This window comes from Anolis carolinensis, unplaced genomic scaffold, assembly GCF_035594765.1.
Source record: "Anolis carolinensis isolate JA03-04 unplaced genomic scaffold, rAnoCar3.1.pri scaffold_9, whole genome shotgun sequence".
Lineage (NCBI taxonomy): Eukaryota > Metazoa > Chordata > Lepidosauria > Squamata > Dactyloidae > Anolis > Anolis carolinensis.
In genome coordinates this window covers 8,041,493-8,063,692 of record NW_026943820.1, presented here as the reverse complement: position 1 = coordinate 8,063,692, position 22,200 = coordinate 8,041,493, and the positions used below count along the sequence as shown (strand labels likewise).

Below are 22,200 nucleotides of genomic sequence, written 5' to 3'. Positions count from 1 at the left end.
TGTCTATGAATGCAAGGATGAAATCACTGAGGAAATTCTTCCTTAATTCCTTAACTCACACCACTTACAGTTTTGAGTAACTACTATGGTCCATACTGTGATCCAAGAAGTAGAGATTAGGTCCCACTTTGGGAGAAAGGAGGCATATAAATCCAATAAAAATACATATATAAATATAGACTACTGAACTTGGACCCCAATATGGCACCAAGAGTCCCAGGGCGAGCCCTCCTTCTGGCACTGCTTTGATTCTTTGTGGCCTGCTGTCTCAAAGGTCTGGTTTTTCAGCTGATCTTATACTCGGGAAGCCAAGAGCGCGAACAGCTGTGACTAAATGTATATTTGTCTTGGATCATAAAGGGAGGAAAGTTAGAAGGGGGGAAAAGAAAAGAGGAAATTGTAAGGAAAGAATTTAGGACAAAAAGTCTCATTTAATTCCAGTCCTTAGGTTCTCAGCGTTGTGCTTTCATTCCTGCTTTAGAATTGCCACCTTTTAACTTTGGAGATCTCTACTACCATAGATTTTGGAAAATGTTTGGGACTTTTTTGGAGCTACAAGTCTCAGAATTCCCCAAGCAGTATGGCTATGATGTTCCCTCTAAATTGTTTGTAAGTCTCTCTAGGTTTTGCAGTTCACTTTGGGCGCTTCCAGACAGGACTAAAACCCGCGCCGAAGCGGGTTTTAAAAAATCCGCTTCAGCACAAATTTCAGTCCCCACTCAGGTTTTCCTAAGGGGATGGCTACATGCATCCCGATTGTGATGTCTCAGGCACCTTTGGCCCCTGACCCCGCAGCCATTGCTGACCAAAATGAAGAGGATTTGGGTTTTTTCCCAAGTGAGCAGGATTCAGTTCCTTTCCAGATGCCTTCTGTTGACATTTCCGTGCCAGAGCCAATTAAAGATGGCCTTGAGAAGGAGCCGGCTCTTCCCGGCTCTCCGGAGAAGTTACCGTTCGATAGAAGGGCTTTTTTGAAAACAGACCGCTCTCTAAGGCAATCTTTAAGAAGAAGTGTCAGATTAGCAGAGTGAGGCGATTGTGGCTAAACCCAGTTCTCTTGGGAAGAATTAGGGAGGCATGATGTTTTGGAGGTCCAGTTCTCTTGGGAAGTTTTGGGGATTTTAACACCTGGTTTGGGGGAGCTATGAACTTCAATAAAAGTTGTGCACGGAGAATCTTCTGTGCGGTGGCAACTTAACTTGGGACTAAGAAGTAGCGTCGCCTCTCGTTCCTGTTTTTCCAAGCGGCCTGACGGTGCGTTTACTCTGGAGTAAACCGGGTGTTGGTTTACCTTCTTGCCATGATGGGACTGCGTTTCAGCTCCTGAACTTACAACTTGCCTTGCCTTGAAACCCTGTTTGGAACATTTCTTCTAACGGACTCTTCTTGCTCTCTGCTTATTTCCCCACTCAAAACTCAGGCGGAGTTTGAGTGTGTTTCGGATATTGGATTTTGAACTCTAATACCGGACATAAGACTTTATATTATTGGACTAAAATTGATGTTTCCTGGAAGGTCAATTGCTACTTCTATATAACTGCTTAGTTCCATTTGGAACTTTTATTGCTTTAATAAAGATATTATATTGTTATTGGCTGTTGTGTTGGTTCCCAGTGTTCGTGCCGCTTAGGAGTGTGACACCGATTAAAATCAGGTTGGCATGCAGCCACCATGGAGCCCCCAATTTACCCCTAAAAGTAAAGTTTAAAGTACCTGGCTGTCATAAGCTCCTTCCTCACACCTGGCATGAAGAAAATCTGTGCCAGGAGAGACGGAGGTCCGAAGAGGAAAATCCTCATGTGACGCAGTCCCCGGGTCCAATACCCACAGGGTACCTTAAGATCTTACCAGATATTTAATTAATTCGGAAAAAAACAGGGATCCCCGGTTTGTTCCAAATTAATTAGTTTTGACCGGAGGCGTCATTTGAACGCCTCCAGTAAAAAAAAAAACAAGCCAGGTCCCAAGATATGGGTATGTCTGGATGGTTGCAGCCTTCCTTCTAATAGTAAGGGTGAGCAGTGATGACTTTTGCTATGAAAACAGGGCCATGAAGAAACAAGAAAGGTAGCAGGAGGTTCTAAGTAGTTCTGAGGTTCACCAAACAACGGTTTGGGGGTTCCTTTTTAGATTAATACTCTTTTTACAAGGAACGCATCACATTGGTATATATGGTATGGCCCTCATGTCCATGGAAGTTCAACCTTATTGTCATAAAGGGTTTATGTTGCCTAGAGGGGACAACGTTTGATGGGTGTGTGGATAAATACAATATCCATAGAGCATCCATTTTTGAATGGCAAAATCTGTGATGGCCCATTATACCAGCAGGTCTGATGAGAACAAAAGGGAAAGCAGTTTAAAAAAAAGAAAAAGAAATTAGTACCTTCCAGATGAAAGTGTTCGTTTTCAATGGACTCCCGGTAACCTTCACCAGCTGCATCCTGTAAAAAAGAACAAAAAAGAACCCATATTAGCTTGTTTTGTTCTACACAAGGGTTGTTGATGTGTGCCTTCAAGCAATTTCCAACTTGATCCAAGCTGAATCCATTCATGGAATTTTCTTGGTAAGATTTGTTCAGAGATGCCTTGCCATTGACCTCTTGTGAGACTGTGACCTGTTCAAGGTCGCCCAGTTGGCTTCCTTAGCTGAGCAAGAATATGAACACAATCTCCCAGAGTCGTCAGTCCAACCCTCAAACCACTACACAACCCTGACTCTCTAAGAGTAACTCTTTAAACCATGGAATGATCCTTATTGACAATATAAATCTGAAGAGAAGCACATAGCTTCATTCAAGCGTGTAGCACACATACCAACTCTGTTGGGGAACAGCAAGGATCCTGGAAGGATCTTGGCATTCAACAACTAATCTTGTTAATAAACAGACTAGTAGTGAATAAACAGACTAGTAGTGAACCAGAAGTCAGTGATAAGGGTGACCTTTCACAGGATTCAGAACATCAACAAATCCCAGGTGGCTCTGGCAGCGAGTCAGAGGAGTCTTCCTTAGATAGAGAAGCAAGGTTGAGTTAAGAGGTCATTGTCTCAGACGTTCTCTTAGAATAGCTAGGGAACGTGTGGGAACTCAAGGACAAAGGAATGCTTTCTTAGCCTGTAAGCATGGTTAAATAAGAGAGAAACAAGGAAAGATTTCAGACGAAGCAATGTTAGTTTTGGGAAGCTAAGTTTCTGCCTTGTCCATGCTCATGGAAAAGGACTCTTGCTTTTGTTCATGATTAGATCCTGTGTTTGGATTGCATTTTGGAGTTCACGTTGCCTTATTTTCATGACTGATTTGCTATATTAAAGACTTTGAACTGTATTCTACAGATTGCCTTTGCATTTGGATTATTGCTTTCTTTACTGCTTTTATTCAGACATTGCTATCTTTTATCAATAAACTGTTTTAACCAAGTCTGCTGTGGTGGAGTGTGTGTTAAGAGCAAGGTGAACCAGTGCTGAGGTGCAACAGTGGAATTCCATAATGAGATTCCTACTTCTCACCATGAGAACTGAAGAAACAGACCGAAATCTTGAGATCTGGGAATCCTAGTCCTGATCCAGATCCATTCCACAAATCCGGCTACTGAAACTAGTTGAGAAACTGCTTTTTCCACTAGTGGAATCTTTCTTCCTAGTATACATAGTAATGAAAGTGGATCCCAATGGGGAAGTATAAAATCCCGAACTCCCTCCCTTCCCTACCATTCCCTATGGAGCCCCTGTGACATTGTTCGCATGGGGCGGGGGTGGAGAATCTGTCCTCAATACATGAATGTGTCATGTTCCGTTTGTAGTTCAGTCCCTAGGACTTCAACATGAAGCACAAGAAGCTGCTGTTGTTTCATCAATGGAAACATGAAGAGCACCTTTGCAATTCATAGCTCAGCATACATATTTTATGCAGAAATTTTGGGACACGTGCAAAGAATTTGGGGTGAACAAAAGAAGATCAATGTGCAGAACATACAGGCAAGTAAAAGAGATTTAAAGATTAAAATACTTCTCTACGAGGCCACTTAATATTTAGCACTCTTGTATCTTGTCAAGACGCTAAAAAAGCCAAACGGAATCTCTAATGGAGCTATAAGGGCTGGCTTGCAGGAAACCGGAGTGTTAAATTGTAATTCCTCACCCCCCAAGAATGAAAAACTGAACATGGTTTTTAAAAACCCGAGAAATACACCAGATCAGGCTTAACCTCGAGCTTTTTCTATTGAGTTTGCTTGAAAAGTTTTCTCTCTCCTCATTTTGTGGGACAACAGAAGTGATGCCAAGATTCTGGTGATAATATTAGAGAACAGCAATATGGAAATGAATTCCTTCCTCACTGATACAGAGATAGAGATGGTCAGGGATGAAACCAGAAGGGATTTCCCAATGTGTGGACTCAACTTGCAAATGGCTGGGCCAGGAAAAATCTATATATATATATAAGGGTAATGAAATTTTGGCCTAGGACAAAACAACAAAACGACACATCCCAGAAACACTAAACTTGGCAGCACAACCCCTCATCCATGCCTCTACATTCATACAACAAAAAGAAAAGAAAAATAAAGCCCTAATTAGAGGGAGAGGAATAATTGTTTTTATCCAATTGCTGCCAGTTAGAAGGCTAAGCTCCACTCACTTGGTCTCCTAGCAACCCTCTCAGCCCAGGAGACAGGCAGAGTTAGGCCTCACTTAGGCCTCTTCCACACTGCCTATAAAATACAAATTATCTGATTTTAACTGGATTATATGGCAGTGTAGACTCAAGGCCCTTCCACACAGCTATATAACCCATTTATAATGGACTTAATGTCAGGGGGAAACCTTTGCCCTTTACCTTAACTACCACTAATTCCTCAATACTTTATTTCCCATAACACCATACTTCGTCACAGCAACGTGTGGCTGGGCACAGCTAGTATTACATAAATAAGAAGGTGTTATTGGACTTCTAAATTAAAAGCAAGAAATAGGTGCTTCATTCACAGACCAAAGTTGTTACTCTCTTTGCACCTGCAGTCTTACTATTAGGACTGTACACTTCTAAAGTCACTTTTCTGTCTGCCTTCAAGTCATTTCCAATGCATGGCAACCCTAAGACAAACCTATCACAGGGTTTTCCTGGCAAGATTAGTTCAAAGAGATTTTGCTGTGTGTGATTTGCCAATGCAAACCAACTGGGTTTCCATGCCCAAGATGTTGCACTCCAGGCTTGGAAATGCCTATGATCACTGCCCCCATAAGTGACAAGGTCCAGGAACAACCAGGAATCACAGATACAGCATAAATCTACAATCAGGAAGATATAACTAGTAAGGCTTGAACAGGAGTACATGAGCAGGAACATAGAAAACTTCCAGAATATTTAAACCCAGAATCAAAGCTTGACTTTAACTAGGAACAAGAGAACTCAGACTTAGCTTCTCACTCTAATGCAACGTTGCCTGAACTGGCCTTAAGGTAAACAACTGGTTGCTTAATAGACACCCATGAAAGCATTCCATTTCCCATGAATTCCTTTCACAACTTTCCTATGTAATCTCTCTGAATTATGCAATCTATTTTCGGCTCTCATTTGGAAACGAAGACTTTTGTTGATCTCTGTAGCTGCAGGTGGGTTCCCAGGGGAAGCCTCCTTATCACTCAGTTCTTCGCTCCATTCCTTATCCACCGTTGCTACTTCTGGCTCCCTGAATGCCCTTGAGGCCCTGTACCTTCCGAGCCAGTTTTCTCACAGAGAGATCCATCATTTCCCAGACTTGTGTGCCACAGGAAAGCTCACAATCCTCTCTGAATCATCCACAAGAAAAGCTCACAATCCTCTCTAAGTCATCAGTTAAACCATCAGCCTCTGGTAACTGATCTACAACACAAGAAAGGCTTCCAAGCCTGGTCTCCAGAGGCACAGTCCAACACTTAAGCCAATATGTCAAATACTGTTTATACTCGAGTATAAGCCTAGTTTTTCAGCCCTTTTTTTAGGGCTCAAAAAGCTCCCATCGGCTTATACTCGAGAGTGGGTCCTGGCTGGCTTCTATTCAGGTCAGCTTATACTTGAGTATATAGGTATTCAGAGTTGGACAGTCTTATCTTATTAAAGTCTTATTATTATCTTAAATTACAGTTTTGTATAAATATTCAAAAACATTAACCCACTGATGCCTCAAATAATGCAATTTTATTAATATCTATTTTTATTTTTGAATTTGACCCATAGCTGCTGCATTTCCCACCCTCGTCTTACACTCGAGTCAATAAGTTTTCCCAGTTTTTGTGGTAAAATTAGGTGCCTCGGCTTATATTCGGGTCAGCTTATACTCAAGTATATACGGTGAATTCTCTACAATAGCAAGGAGGGTAAATTTCCTGAAACTGGACCCACTGTGAGTCACCAACATTTGCAAAGCTGAGGCATGGAGTTGCAGGAATTGTATCCAAGGAGTGGGAAACCTACTCCAACTTTATACCACAATTTTCTAATTGAACTTCATATTACAGTAGAGTCTCACTTATCCAACACTCGCTTATCCAACGTTCTGGATTATCCAACGCATTTTTGTAGTTAATATTTTCAATATATCATGATAATTTGGTGCTAAATTCGTAAATACAGTAATTACTACATAGCATTACTGAGTATTGAACTACTTTTTCTGTCAAATTTGTTGTATAACATGATGTTTTGGTGCTTAATTTGTAAAATCATGACCTAATTTGATGTTTAATAGGCTTTTCCTGAATGCCTCCTTATTATCCAACATATTTGCTTATCCAACATTCTGCCGGCCCGTTTATGTTGGATAAGTGAGACTCTACTGTATTCCCAAAACCAATCCAAACCATCCATGTGCACAATTTTAAGCAGCGAACGCACCACTCAAGTTCTTCAGCAGGAAGTGAATGGGGAAGAACTTCTAAAACACAAAAACCAATACTTTGGGAGTTAAAAACTCATATCTTGTTGGCGTTTTCATGCGTGTCTCTTTTATTCAGAGCCCCAGCTGCTGTTTATCACTCTCAATTGTGTCGTATTTGGCAATTCATTGATATGTGTTGACAATATAGACTCTGGGTTGGTGTTTTTTTTTCTCTCCTCTTTAGAATAGTTATTATAATCACAACTTCCAAGCAGCTGTTTGGTTGAGTTTGCAAATGCAGCTTTTCTCTCTTTTAATGGTCCATTAACTGAGCGCCCCTTTTCGGAAACCAACCACTGTAACCTTTATGGATTTCAGTGGCACCGCTGGGCAGCTAGGACTCATCAGCTGTCAATTAAATGTGCTCCTTCATGCCAGTCTGATTGGGGCACGCATTATCTCTGACAGGCAGACATTTCTTTAATAGCACCATGGGGGCAGCCAGGCAATATTTAATATTGTTATTCTCGGAAACAAAAAGGGAAATATTTACTTATTAATGCAGAAAGAAAGACCACAGGCTGTTGTGTTGCCACTGTTATTAACACATCACTAAGGGAAGGAAAAGATGCTCTATTTGTCTCTGCGTGGAAGAAAATAGACGCAACAACATATGACTGCACTCCATCAACGGGACAGAAGCTTGACTAATTCTCCCTGCATCGTGACCCTCCGGAGAATATAGAAAATGTACTTGTGGAAACAAAGAAGAAATTCCCACCCAACATTTATCTATATATATAAAAGGGTAATGAAATTTCGGCCTAGGACAAAACAACAAAACTACACATCCCAGAAACACTAAACTTGGCAGCACAACGCCTCATCCATGCCTCTATGTTCATACAACAAAAAGAAAAGAAAAATAAAGCCCTAATTAGAGGGAGAGGAAGAATTGTTTTTATCCAATTGCTGCCAGTTAAAAGGCTAAGCTCCGCCCACCTGGTCTCCTAGCAACCCTCTCAGCCCAGGAGACAGGCAGAGTTAGGCCTCACTTAGGCCTCTTCCACACTGCCTATAAAATACAAATTATCTGATTTTAACTAGATTATATGGCAGTGTAGACTCAAGGCCCTTCCACACAGATATATAACCCATTTATAATGGACTTAATGTCATGGCAGCACAACTCCTCATCCATGCCTCTACGTTCATACAACTAAAAGCTCCAGCTACTCCAGAAAACGGCCAGGCTTTGAGACTGCAAGGCTATTCACTGCTATTCCACCTGGCCAACAGAGGATTCCCATAAGCCACAGCAACGCGTGGCCGGGCAAAGCTAGTGGATTATAAAAATGCTGGACATGGTGGAGATGGACAAACTGATCAAATTTATGCAATTTCCAGATGCTTCCAAATTTGAATAATATTTTTGTATGAAATTGCAAGTTGCTTCTGGTGTGAGAGAATTGGCCATCTGCAAGGACGTTGCCCAGGGGACGGCCGGATGTTTTACCATCCTCTGAGAGACTTCTCTCATTTCCCCGCATGGGAAGCTGGAGCTGACAGACGGGAGCTCACCCCACTCCCCGGATTCAAACCACCGACCTTTCAGTCAGCAGTCCTGCTGGCACAAGGGTTTAACCCAGTGATTCCCAAAGTAGGCACTACTGCCCCCTAGTGGGCGCTGCAGCAATCCAGGGGAGCAGTGATGGCCACAGGTATATAAATGTATATGTAATACATGTTTATATGTTGTTGTTTTTAATGATGCGCCGGCATTGAATTGTTGCCAATTGTACGCCGCCCTGAGTCCCTTCGGGTGAGAAGGGTGGGATAGAAATATTGGAAATAAATAAAAAATAAATATATTTCTGTTTAATTGCTATTAAAATTTTAAAAAATTAATTTCCAGGGTGCTGAGTAATATAAACTTATTTGGCAGTAGGCTAAATAAGTTTGGGAACCACTAGTTTAACCCATTGCGCCACCAGGGGCTCCAGTAAAAGAATGAAACAAAATTGAAAATTTCGATAGCATTAAGGGAAAATTAGTAGCACAGGAGTCTAGGAATAACAAAGAAAGAAAAAATGCAGAAGTTAGTGACAGGGATAACAGGATCCCCCATGATATCCAAGGGACTCTGGGAAGTTAATGAACCAGAGATTAGAAGTTTTAGGACAAAAAGAATAGATGTTTTGATTATGAAGAAGACAGCAGAGACAGAATAGGAAGTGCTACTTAAGTTAAAAGTAAAAGTTTTCCCCTGACATTAAATCTACTCGTGTCCGACTCTGGGGGTTGGTGCTCATCTCCATTTCCAAGCCAAAGAACCAGCGTTGTCCATAGACGCCTCCAAGGTCATGTGGCCGGCATGACTGCATGGAGAGCCGTTACCTTCCCGCCGGAGCAGTACCTATTGATCTACTCACATTTGCATGTTTTCGAATTGCTAGGTTGGCAAGAGCTGGGGCTAACAGCAGGAGCTCACCCCACTCCCGGATTCGCTCAGCAAATTCAGCAGCTCATTGGTTTAACCTGCTGTACCACAAGCACTTTTTATTTTCCATGTTTCAACTTTTCTGTCTCCTTTGTTTCACAACACTGTACACCCCCTCTTCAATCCTTCTGTTTTAGATTAGGAAAGAGATGCTCACAGAAACCTTTTTTGTATTGGATAACAATGGAAGAAGACAAAGATGTAAGATGTTACAATAGAGTCTCACTTATCCAAGCTAAAAAGTTGGATAAAGTTGGAGGATATTGGACGAACGGATTTTAAGCATATGTTTTATGTTTTATATTTTATACTGTATTTAATTGGTTGTAATATATTTTTATATGTTGTTGTTTTTAATGATGTATCGGCATCGAATTGCTGCCAATTGTATGCCGCCCTGAGTCCCTTCGGATGAGAAGGGCGGGATAGAAATATTGGAAATAAATAAACGGGCCAGCAGAAGCTTGGATAAGCGAATATCTTGGATAATAAGGAGGGATTAAGGAAAAGCCTATTAAACATCAAATTAGGTTATGATTTTACAAATTAAGCACCAAGACATCATGTTATACAACAAATTTGACAGAAAAAGTAGTTCAATATGCAGTAATGTTATGTTGTAATTACTGTATTTACGATTTTAGCACCAAAATATCACAATGCATTGAAAACATTGACTACAAAAATGGCTTGGATAATCCAAAAGCTTAGATAAGCGAGGCTTGGATAAGTGAGATTCTACTGTACAAAATGCCCCTCTTGTACCCTTCCCTATCTATATATATAAATGAGTGATGGCATCACGGCGACCAACAAAACTACAGGCCCCCCAACCTCAAAATTTGACAACACAACCCATCATCCACGCCCCTAGGTTGATACAACAAAAAGAAAAGAAAAATAAAGTCCTAATTAGAGGGAAAGGAATAATTGTTTTTATCCAATTGCTGCCAGTTAGAGGACTAATCTCTGCCCACTTGGTCTCCTAGCAACCAACTCAGCCCAAGGGACAGGCAGACTTAGGCCACGGCCTGTTCCACAGATTATCTAATTTGCACTGGATTATATGGCAGTGTAGACTCAAGGCCCTTCCACACAGCTATATAACCCATTTGTAATATTATAGTATCTGCTTTGAACTGGGTTATCTTGAGTCCACACTGCCATATAATCCACTTCAGTGTGCATTTTATACAGCTGTGTAGAAGGGGCCACATACTTCGCCACAGCAATGCATGGCCGGGCACAGCTAGTTGCTCACATATTTACAATACAAATTATCTCTGTAAATCTCTAGGTTTTCTAGCAAGATTGGAGAAAGTTGTCCATAGAGTCACACTGAAGAACCAAGAGATACTTAGGCAGATATGTTTAGCCAAATCCACAAAAAACCAAACTGATGAAAGTCAGAATTGCAAATGTGGATGGGCGGCCGTATATGAAATGGTTCTCATATGAGGCTCAGAACAGCCAATTTCTTGTCCATAGTTCTTTCTGATCGAATGAAAAAATAGATGCATTGCCACCAAAAAAAAAAGAGGCTGAGAGGGAGGACAGAGAGAAACCCAATCCACACCACAGCCTTTCCAGTACAGAAACTGGGTCTGCTATCTGCATTTCCTTAAAAGAAGCCACATCAAAGCCCAAAGTTTAGCAGATCCCAACCTTCCACCCCCAGACTTTGAAACGGAGGCCTTCCTACTCCAGAATTTAATATCTTTGCTCCTTCTCAAGGTTTTTTTTTTCTCCCCCCGCACCAGCCCTTTTGTCTGAAACTCTGTTCTCTTAAAAGCTAACAGATGTTAATGCCATGAAGTTTCAAAGAAAAAGAAGGGGTGAAAAAAGCATACCCACATAACTCATTACAACCAATATATTCCAAGAATTCCTCTAGTCCAGGAAACATTCAAGGAAGGGGGAGCGAGAAGAACAAGGAGTAAGATGAAAAGTTTGCACAAAAACGTTAAGAGTTCTTTTTGTGTGCATAGGAATATTTGGACACAATTGTGAGTAATTTTATTTATTTATATTTATTACAATATTTATATCCCGCCCTTCTCACCCAATAGGGGACTCAGGGCGGGTTACAATAAAACACACATATAAAATTGTACAATACATTGTGAATCAATTAAAAAGTTATTAAATTACCGTATATATTCGAGTATAAGCCGACCCGAATATAAGCAGAGGCACCTAATTTTACCACCAAAAAACTGGGAAAACATTGACTCCAGTATAAGCCGAGAGTGGTAAATTTCAGAAATAAAAATAGATAAAGTAGAGTCTCACTTATCCAACATTCTGGATTATCCAACGCATTTTTGTAGTCAATGTTTGCAATACATCGTGATATTTTGGTGCTAAATTCGTAAATACAGTAATTACTACATAGTATTACTGCGTATTGAACTACTTTTTCTGTCAAATTTGTTGTTAAACATGATGTTTTGGTGCTTAATTTGTAAAATCATAACCTAATTTGATGTGTAATAGGCTTTTCCTTAATCCCTCCTTATTATCCAACATATTCGCTTATCCAACATTCTGCCGGCCCGTTTATGTTGGATAAGTGAGATTCTACTGTACCAATAAAGTTACATTAACTGAGGCATCAGTAGGTTAAATGTTTTGGAATAGTTAGATAAAGCTCAAATTTAAGATAAGACTGTCCAACTCTGATCAAATCATTATTCTCATCTTCTTCAATGTAAATGTGCTTATGTATACTTTTAATAATAATAGAGTAAAATAATACATGTGATAATAATAATAAATACAGGAAAATAATACATGTAATAATAGAGTAAAATAATAAATGCAATAATACAGTAGAGTCTCACTTATCCAACACTCGCTTATCCAACGTTCTGGATTATGCAACGCATTTTTGTAGTCAATGTTTTCAATAGATCATGATATTTTGGTGCTAAATTCGTAAATACAGTAATTACTACATAGCATTACTGTGAACTGAACTACTTTTTCTGTCAAATTTGTTGTATAACATGATGTTTTGGTGCTTAATTTGTAAAATCATAACCTAATTTAATGTTTAATAGACTTTTTCTTAATCTCTCCTTATTATCCAACAGATTTGCTTATCCAACGTTCTGCCGGCCCGTTTACGTTGGATAAGCGAGACTCTACTGTAATAATAATAAGATCAGAGTGAAATAATAAATGTATTAATAATAAAAATAAAAATAGAGTAAAATAAATGTAATAGTAGCAACAATAATAGAGAAAAATAATAAATGTAATAATACCAATAATAATAGAGAAAAACAATAAATGTACCATATATTCTCGAGTATAAGCTGATCCAAATATAAGTCAACCAGGACCCTCACCCAAGTATAAGCTCAGGGCGGCTTTTTCAGTCTTAAAAAAAGTGCTGAAAAACTTGACTTATACTTGAGTATATACAGTATATAAAATTGTACAATACATTGTGAATCAATTAAAAAGTTATTAAATTACATCAGACATTCATAAAAACACTTATAAAATACAGATGGGCATGTTCGAGTCTAAAAGACTGGGTCTGTCCATTGAGTTCCAGCATACATAATAATAATTAGCAAAATTAAACATAAATATTTATTAAACTGTTGATCCTGGCATAAACAAAGTAAAAAAAAAAGGTCAGATAACAGAGAGTAAGATGGATAAGAGGAGTTCTGGAGAGCTAACAAGGGAGAAGAACGTTCTAACAGTTTTCATAGGTTTTCTTCTTACATTGGTGATAAAGTTAAGCAACTGTTCTTTTCAAATAGTAATTCTAAAAGTAAGGCATTCAAGATTGGGAACCAGAATAACTTAACAAAAACTTATGTGGGGAAAAGTTTAGAAATCAATTATTGAAGCCTGGGCAACTACAGCAGGAGCCAAAGTTGCAGGTTTGTGTGTGTGTGTCAGGAGCGACGTGAGAAACTACACGTGAGAGAATTGGCTGTCTGCAAGGACATTGCCCGAATGTTTTGATTTTTTTTCCTACCATCCTTGTGGCAGGCTTCTCTCATGTCCCCACATGGAGCTGGAGCTGATAGAGGGAGCTCATCCACACTCTCCCCAGGGTGAATTTGAACCGGCAACCTTCAGGTCAGCAACCCAACCTTCAAGTCAGCAGTCCTGCCGGCACAAGGGTTTAACCCACTCCATTCGTTGCGGGTAATGTAACTATAATGTGATGTAATCACCTGTAAGTAATTCATGTCAAGATAATGAGAGTTTAGCAAAGTAGATGAAGGAAGGAAGGATGACATTGCTTTATTGGCTTGAAGATATACAACAACTCTAAATGCCTATCCCAACAAATGTCTGAAGAAATAGATATATCTGCCCTCCCCAGATTAAATACAATGGAAGGTGCATCTACACTGTAGAATGAATGCAGTCTGACACCACTTTAAGTGCCTTGGTTCAATGTTTGGTAAGGCAATTGCACTCCCAAAAAAACCCCAAAAACAACTCCTATGGTTTGCTGTGAGTTTTCCGGGATGTCTGGCCATGTTCCAGAAGCATTCTCTCCTGACGTTTCGTCCACATCTATGGCAGGCATCTTCAGAGGTTGTGAGGTATATTGGAAACTAGGCAAGGGAGATTTATATATACAGTAGAGTCTCACTTATCCAAGCTAAATGGGCCGGCAGAAGCTTGGATAAGCGAATATCTTGGATAATAAGGAGGCATTAAGGAAAAGCCTATTGAACATCAAATTAAGTTATGATTTTACAAATTAAGCACCAAAACTTCATGTTATACAACAAATTTGACTGAAAAAGTAGTTCAATATGCAGTAATGTTATGTTGTAATTACTGTATTTACGAATTTAGCACCAAAATATCATGATATATTGAAAACATTGACTACAAAAATGGCTTGGATTATCCAGAGGCTTGGATTAGCGAGGCTTGGATAAGTGAGACTATACTGTATGTGGAAGGTCCAGGGTGGGAGAGAGAACTCTTGTCTGTTGGAGGCAAGTGTGAATGTTTCAATTAATCATCTTGACTAGCATTGAAAAGCCTTGCAGCTTCAAGGCCTGACTGATTCCTGCCTGGGGGAATCCTTTGTTCGGAGGTGTTAGCTGGCCCTGATTGTTTCATGTCTGGAATTCCCGTTTTCAGAGAGTTGTGCTTTATTTGCTTTCCTTATTTTAGAGTTTTTTTAATACTGGGAGCCATATTTTGTTCATTTTCATGGTTTCCTCCTTTCTGTTGAAATGGTCCACAAGCTTGTGGATTTCAATGGCCTCTCTGTGTGGTCTGACATGGTGGTTGTTACAGTGGTCCAGCATTTCTGTGTTCTCAAATAATATGCTGTGTATCCAGGTTGGTTCATCAAATGCTCTGCTATGGCTGAGTTCTCCTGTTGAGTTAGTCTGCAGTGCCTTTGATGTTCCTTGATTCATGTTTGGGTGCTAACACCTCCCAACAAAGGATTCCCCCAGGCAGTAATCAGTCAGACCTTGAAGTTGCAAGGCCTTTCAATGCTAATTGCAACATTCACACTTGCAAAAGTTCTTTCTCCCACCCTGGACCTTCCACAGATATATAAACCTCTCATGCCTGGTTTCCAACAGACCTCACAACCTCTGAGGATGCTTGCCATAGATGTGGGTGAAACATCAGAAGATAATGCTTCTGGAACATGACCATACAGCCCGGAAAACACACCACAACCCAGTGATTCTGGCCATGAAAATCTTCCGACAACACATACAACTCGCATAATTCCATAGCTCGAGCCATGGCAATTCAAATAGTGTCAAAAGGCATGATCCTTCAAAGATCTATCCAAGGTGCTGAATGCAAAATGGGTCAGTGTTTTCGGTTGAAAGAAAAAGAAAATAACTTGATGGTGTCATGTTTCGAAGATGAGTAGGATTCGGTTATTTGTCAAAGCATATGATGTCGAATTGAGACAGAGAGAGGTATGAGTATTCTATTCATATCTATGAGGGTTGAATGAAAAGTAATGCCTCTACCTTTGTTACTTTGGTTTGGATGGGACTATTTTAATAAATCAAACACAGAAATAATCCTTAGAATGTGCTCTTTAACTATCACTATTCAATTTTCCACATCATCACCAGACAACTGGATACATTTCTGCCAACGATGAACATGTTTTCTGAAACCATCATGGAAGAAGTCGACACTCTGTTTCTGCAACCAGCGTCTCACAGGACCCATCGTGCACAGATCTTCCCATAGCCAAGCAAAGCAATAATGTGACCCACACGTTCTTGTGAAATGCCGATTATGCTTGATATTTCTCTCTCAGTGATCCGGTGATTGACAATCGTCCTGAATCAACCTGTCAACCTTTTGCTTGTGAAACTCGGTGGTTGCTGTCACAGGATTTCCAACTCTTTGTTTGTCACGCAAGTCGGATGTTCCCACCTCAATATCTTTAAACTTACTCGCCCAATGACGCACAAGACTCACATCAACAGCAACAATCACCATAAACAGCTTGCATTCTATGATGAATCTCCTTTGGGGTGGCACCTTCTTCTGTCAAGAATTCAGTGACTGCATGTTGCTTAAGTCGCATTGTCTGCACAGGGTTCCATACTTCACACTTCAACAACACAACCGTTCAATGCTAAGGCTTCCCCGTCTGCACGGGGTTCCATACTTCGCACTTTAACAACACAACCGTTCAATGCTAAGGCTTCCCCGTCTGCGCAGGGTTCCATACTTCGCACTTTAACAACACAACCGTTCAATGCTAATGCTTCCCCGTCTGCGCAGGTTTCCATACTTCGCACTTTAACAACACAACCGTTCAATGCTAAGGCTTCCCCGTCTGCACGGGGTTCCATACTTCGCACTTTAACAACACAACCGTTCAATGCTAAGGCTTCCCCGTCTGCGCAGGGTTCCATACTTCGCACTTTAACAACACAACCGTTCAATGCTAATGCTTCCCCGTCTGCGCAGGTTTCCATACTTCGCACTTTAACAACACAACCATTCAATGCTAAGGCTTCCCCGTCTGCACGGGGTTCCATACTTCACACTTTAACAACACAACCGTTCAATGCTAAGGCTTCCCCGTCTGCGCAGGGTTCCATACTTCGCACTTTAACAACACAACCGTTCAATGCTTAGGCTTCCCCGTCTGCGCAGGGCTCCATACTTTGCACTTTAACAACACAACCGTTCAATGCTAAGGCTTCCCGCCAAATGGAACTGTAGAGGAGAGTCTGCTGAACAAGCCAGTACCTGCCGCAGACCAGGACTGCCATCTGTTGAGGAGTTACGAAGGTGGAGGCATTACTTTTCATTCAACCCTCGTATAACCATAGAAAAGAAAGACAGAGGCCATTTCCGATGTAGTCTTTTCCCATACTTTGCATGTCTCTTTCTTCTGTAATACTTTTACTAAAAAAAAATCTTGGAAAAAAGCGAAATCTAATGGTTGGTTACCAAGTCTAGTTCAAATGTGTGCAAGTCCTGCCCTGAATCAAAGTGCGCTGGCACAAGGTTTGCAAAAAATGTTGGACACTTTTAAAATGCACAACATGAAGCATCCTCCTTTCCCATTTTGGGTCCGCACAGTCCCAGGAAGCGCCAGGAGTTGCTGACAAGGCTTAAGGGGGAAGAAATAATAAGATTACACCAGTTTCCCGGTTGGGGGGATGAGACCAGAGGACCCCAACGCAACTTGCGGCTCCCTTTCTTCCCGTCCCGATGCCGGCCAAGCTCCCCTTGAAATCGGTGGGAGGTTTGCCTGCATGAGGGCCGCCGGATCGAGACATCTCTGATCACAGAGCTGGAAACAGTAGGGTTCTGCCTCTCATCCCACCTCGATCAGCGGCGTCCTTCAGACTTGGCGCCTGTCCTATATTTGGAAGGATATAAAAGACCACCGCACACAAAAAAGAAGAAGTGTCAGGGAAGGAAGGAGGCGGCAGAGAAGAAAGGAGAGGACGGGAAGCAAAGGAGCCACCGTCCAAGGCTCGCTCTGTCGATGTCGCTCCGTGAGACCGAAACGTCTCTCTTATCCCTTACTCAGCCCAGAGCAAGAACAGCAGACAGTCAAAGGAAAGCCTGGCCTCCAAATTGTGTTGGATGAAAGGGAGTCCTTGTGCAAATTCATGGCAGTGGAGAAGAGGCTGCATCCGCTCAGGGTCTGATTTAGAACTTTGAAAGACTACACCAGCCAACATATATTTTGGTGCCACAAATATTAGTTAGCCCTGTTTCTGACTATATTTGACCTGTTGATTCCAACCGGGCTGTGGCGCAGGCTGGTTAGTAGCCAGCTGCAATAAATCACTATGACCAAGAGCTCATGAGTTCGAGGCCAGCCTGTGTCGGAGTGAGTACCCGACAATTAAAATAAAAAATAGCCCTGCCCGTTGTTGACCTAAGCAACCTGAAAGACAGTTGCATCTGTCAAGTAGGAAAATTTAGGGACCGCTTATGCAAGGAGGATAATTTAACTGATTTACAACACCGGATGAGGAAGTACTCCATCAAAAAAAAAAAAAAAGGACTCATCGTCACAGTGGATAATGAAGCAGCAGCTCCTCCTGTGGCCGGAATCGAGCAGACCTTCACAAAGCCAGAAGCTGGGAAGTTAAATACAGTAGAGTCTCACTTATCCAACATAAATGGGCCAGCAGAACGTTGGATAAGCGAATCTGTTGGTTAATAAGGAGGCATTAAGGAAATGCCTATTAAACATCAAATTAGTTTATGATTTTACAAATTAAGCACCAAAACATCATGTTATACAACAAATTTGACAGAAAAAGTAGTTCAATATGCAGAAATGCTATGTAGTAATTACTGTATTTACGAATTTAGCACCAAAATATCATGATATATCGAAAACATTGACTACAAAAATGCATTGGATAATCCAGAACATTGGATAAGCGAGTGTTGGATAAGTGAGACTCTACTGTAGCCTCTGTGTCTGTTTGTCTGTGTGTTGTTTGTCTAATGACATTGAATGTTTGCCATATATGTACATTGTGATCCGCCCTGAGTCCCCTTCGGGGTGAGAAGGGTGGAATATAAATACTGTAAATAATAATAATAAAATAGAATACCATTCACCACAGAAAATCATGATAACCATCTCTAAGGCCCGTTCAGCACTGCCCGATATCCCAGGATCTGATCCCAGATTATCTGTTTTAAAATGGACTACATGAGTCTCCTCTGCCAGAGAATCTGAGATAAGAAGATAATTTGGAATCCGATCCTGGGATATAGGGCACTGTTGAACGGGCCTTAGATATGGTTATCATGACTTTCTGTGGTTTCTTAGATATGGTGATTTCTATGGGCAGTGTGGAAGGGGCCTAAGAAACTAGAGTTGATGCAGTCTATCCAATGCAGGTTATCTGATTCTGGTGGCGCAATGGGTAAAACCCTTGTGCTGGCAGGACTGATGATTTGAAGGTTGGGTTGCTGACCTGAAAGTTGTGGTTTGAATCCAACCCGGGAAGAGCCATGGATGAGCTCCCTCTATCAGCTCCAGCTCCATGCAGGGATGTGAAAGAAGCCTCCCACACGGATGGTAAAAACATCAAGACATCCAGGCAATGTCCCCTGGGGAACGTCCTTTCAGATGGCCAATTCTCTCTCACCAGAAGCAACTTGTAGTTTCTCAAGTTGCTCCTGACACGGAAAAAAGAACCAATAGTTATTAGTTCATGGAGCACCATTTTGAGCATCCCTGTGGTCAGCTATATTTCTGAAGAAGGCAAGAGCAAACCACCTCTGAACATTCATTGCCTATGAAAACTCTATGAGATTCCTGGGATTGCCATAATTCATACAAGCAACCATTCTGGACATTTTATTTCCAAGGGACAAGAAAAGCAAGGCTTTCTAATGTGGAAAGCAATTATTTCAACCTAGCAAATACGCTGCTGGTTTGTTTCCAGGAGTTTTTATTAGTGATTTGTTTTCTAAAAACAAATCAGCACATAGAAAGTGTCTATCAAGTACAGTTATAAGTACAAGTGGGTGCGTGGTATCAGCTCGGGCTTGGTTTTAGGAACCCCATGGATACCAAAAGGTCACAGGTTCGAATCCGGGGAGTGGAGTGAGCGCCCGCTGTTAGCTCCATCTTCTGCCAACCTAGCAGTTCGAAAACATGCAAATGTGAGTAGAACAATAGGGGGAAAGTTACTGGCGGGAAAGTAACAACGCTCCATGCAGTCATGCCAGCCACATGACCCTGGAGGTGTCTACGGACAACGCTGGCTCTTCAGCTTAGAAATGGAGATGAGCACCAACACCCAGAGTCGGACACAACTGGACTTAACGTCCTTTACCTTTACTATGGAAAACAAAATCTATGGATACTCAAGTTCCACTTTATATAAACTATATATATAAAAGAGTAATGGCATCAGGGCAGCGGACAAAACAACAAAACTACAGGCCCCCCAACCTCGAAATTTGACAACACAACCCATCATCCACGGATCTAGGTTGATACAACAAAAAGAAAAGAAAAATAAAGTCCTAATTAGAGGTAGAGGAATAATTGTTTTTATCCAATTGCTGCCAGTTACAAGGCTAGGTTCCGCCCACTTGGTCTCCTAGCAACCTACTCAGCCCAGGGGACAGGCAGAAGAGTTTGGAGAGACCCCTAGGGGCCATCCAGCCCAACCCTTTCTACTATGCAGCAGGACACAATCCAAACATTCACAACACCTGGACAACGTATAAATACTATACAATACTACACAGGGACATAGACCCCCCTCTACCCTCACCACTTTCACAGTACACAAACAACCAAATGCATACTAAACATAAAGACAACCATACAACAGACATTCAATACCACCACTACCTCAACAATTTCTCACCAACACCACCAGACAACGCCACAGCAATGTGTGGCCGGGCACAGCTAGTTGTGTACTAAAATGGTATTCTTTATATCAAATGATTTTGATTTTATTTTCCAGCTGTGGATGCCTGAATCAGTGGGTGCAGAATCTGTGGGTACAGAGAGCCAACTGTAACGATAACGACGCTAAGCGTGCCGTTGCCAATAGGTCACAAAACGTAATAAATGGAAGAGGAATGGAAAACATATTCATAATATTTCCTCAACTTTAGTTATTTATTGAAGTCTATATATCCTGCCCTCTACCTGAAGACCTCAGAGCAGCAGACATTAAATAAAACTCCAGAATCTAAACAGGACCTGCAACCCAATCGGCCGGATTGCTAGCCAAGATCACTAAGACTCAGATGCTTGGGTGAGCAGCCAAGTTTTAATTTGGCCCTGAAAGGAGGCCAACATCAGCACCGGTCAGAGCTCTGGAGTGGGATGAGGGTTTCGCGGGGGGAACCCAAACTGTATTTTTCCAGCTCATTATAAGGATGTTATGGGCATGTTTTAAGGGCTCTAATTTGTTCAGGGGTTGGAAAAACTGTCACAATTCAGACATTCTTGGACTCTGACTCCCACCATTCATGAACACTGCCACGATGACTGGGGATGTTGGGAGACAGAATTAACTTTCTACCCTTGAGATAGATTAATCAACTAAAGATAAAGTTAAAAGATTTCCCCTGTGTCCAACTCTGGAGGTTGGTGCTCATCTCCATTTCTAAGACAGAGAACCAGCACTGTCACCTCCAAGGTCATGTGGCCTAAGGCATGACTGCATGAAGCACTGTTACCTTCCCACTGGAGCGGTACCTATTGATTGGCATGTTTTCGAACTGCTAGGTTGGCAGAAGCTGGAGCTAACAGCGGGCTCTCACTCCGCTCCCCGGGTTTGAACCTGGGACCTTTTGGTCTGCATGTTCAGCAGCTCAGCGCTTTAACACACTTCACCACCAGGGCTCCTATATATATAGGAGCAGTACCTATCAATCTACTCACATTTGTATGCTTTTGAACTGCTAGGTTGGCAGAAACTGGAGCTAACAGCAGGCGCTCACTCCGCTCCTGGGGTTTGAACCTGGGACCTTTTGGTCTGTAAGTTCAGCAGCTCAGCGCTTTTACACACTTCGCCACCGGGGCTCCTATATATATATATATATATATATATATATATATATATATATATATATGAACAGTACCTATTAATCTACTCACATTTGTATGCTTTCGAACTACTAGGTTGGCAGAAACTGGAGCTAACAGCGGGTGCTCACTCCGCTCCCGGGGTTTGAACCTGGGACCTTTTGGTCTGCATGTTCAGCAGCTCAGCGCTTTGACACACTTTGCCACCGGGGCTGCTATAGATATAGGAGCAGTACCTATTAATCTACTCACATTTGTATGCTTTCGAGCTGCTAGGTTGGCAGAAGTTAGGGCTAACAGCGGGTGCTCACTCCGCTCCTGGGGTTTGAACCTGGGACCTTTTGGTCTGTAAGTTCAGCAGCTCAGCGCTTTTACACACTTCACCACCGGGGCTCCTATATATATATAGGAACAGTACCTATTAATCTACTCACATTTGTATGCTTTCGAACTGCTAGGTTGGCAGAAACTGGAGCTAACAGCGGGTGCTCACTCCGCTCCCGGGGTTTGAACCTGGGACCTTTTGGTCTGCATGTTCAGCAGCTCAGCGCTTTAACACACTTCGCTAATGGGGCTCCTATATATATAGGAGCAGTACCTATTAATCTACTCACATTTGTATACTTTTGAACTGCTAGGTTGACAGAAGCTGGGGCTAACAGCGGAAGCTTACCCCACTCCCTGGATTCGAACCACCGACCTTTCAGTCAGCAAGTTCAGCAGTTCAGCGGCTTAACCCGCTGCGCCACCGGGGGGGGTCTACACTGACATATAATCTGGATTCAGAAGCTGGATGATATGTCAGTGTAGGTGG

The 22,200-nt window shown here is 41.6% G+C and overlaps 1 protein-coding gene across 3 annotated transcripts in view; it reads right to left on the bottom strand.

Moving 5' to 3' along the window:
• Positions 1–22,200, bottom strand: part of nkd1 (NKD inhibitor of WNT signaling pathway 1) — a 187,921-nt gene that overhangs the window by 73,682 nt on the left and 92,039 nt on the right. For all 3 annotated transcript variants that reach the window (XM_062961745.1, XM_008115625.3, XM_016995462.2), the window contains one exon: positions 2,387–2,444. In XM_062961745.1, the coding sequence (XP_062817815.1) occupies positions 2,387–2,444 (58 nt within the window). The remainder of the gene's footprint in view (positions 1–2,386; positions 2,445–22,200) is intronic.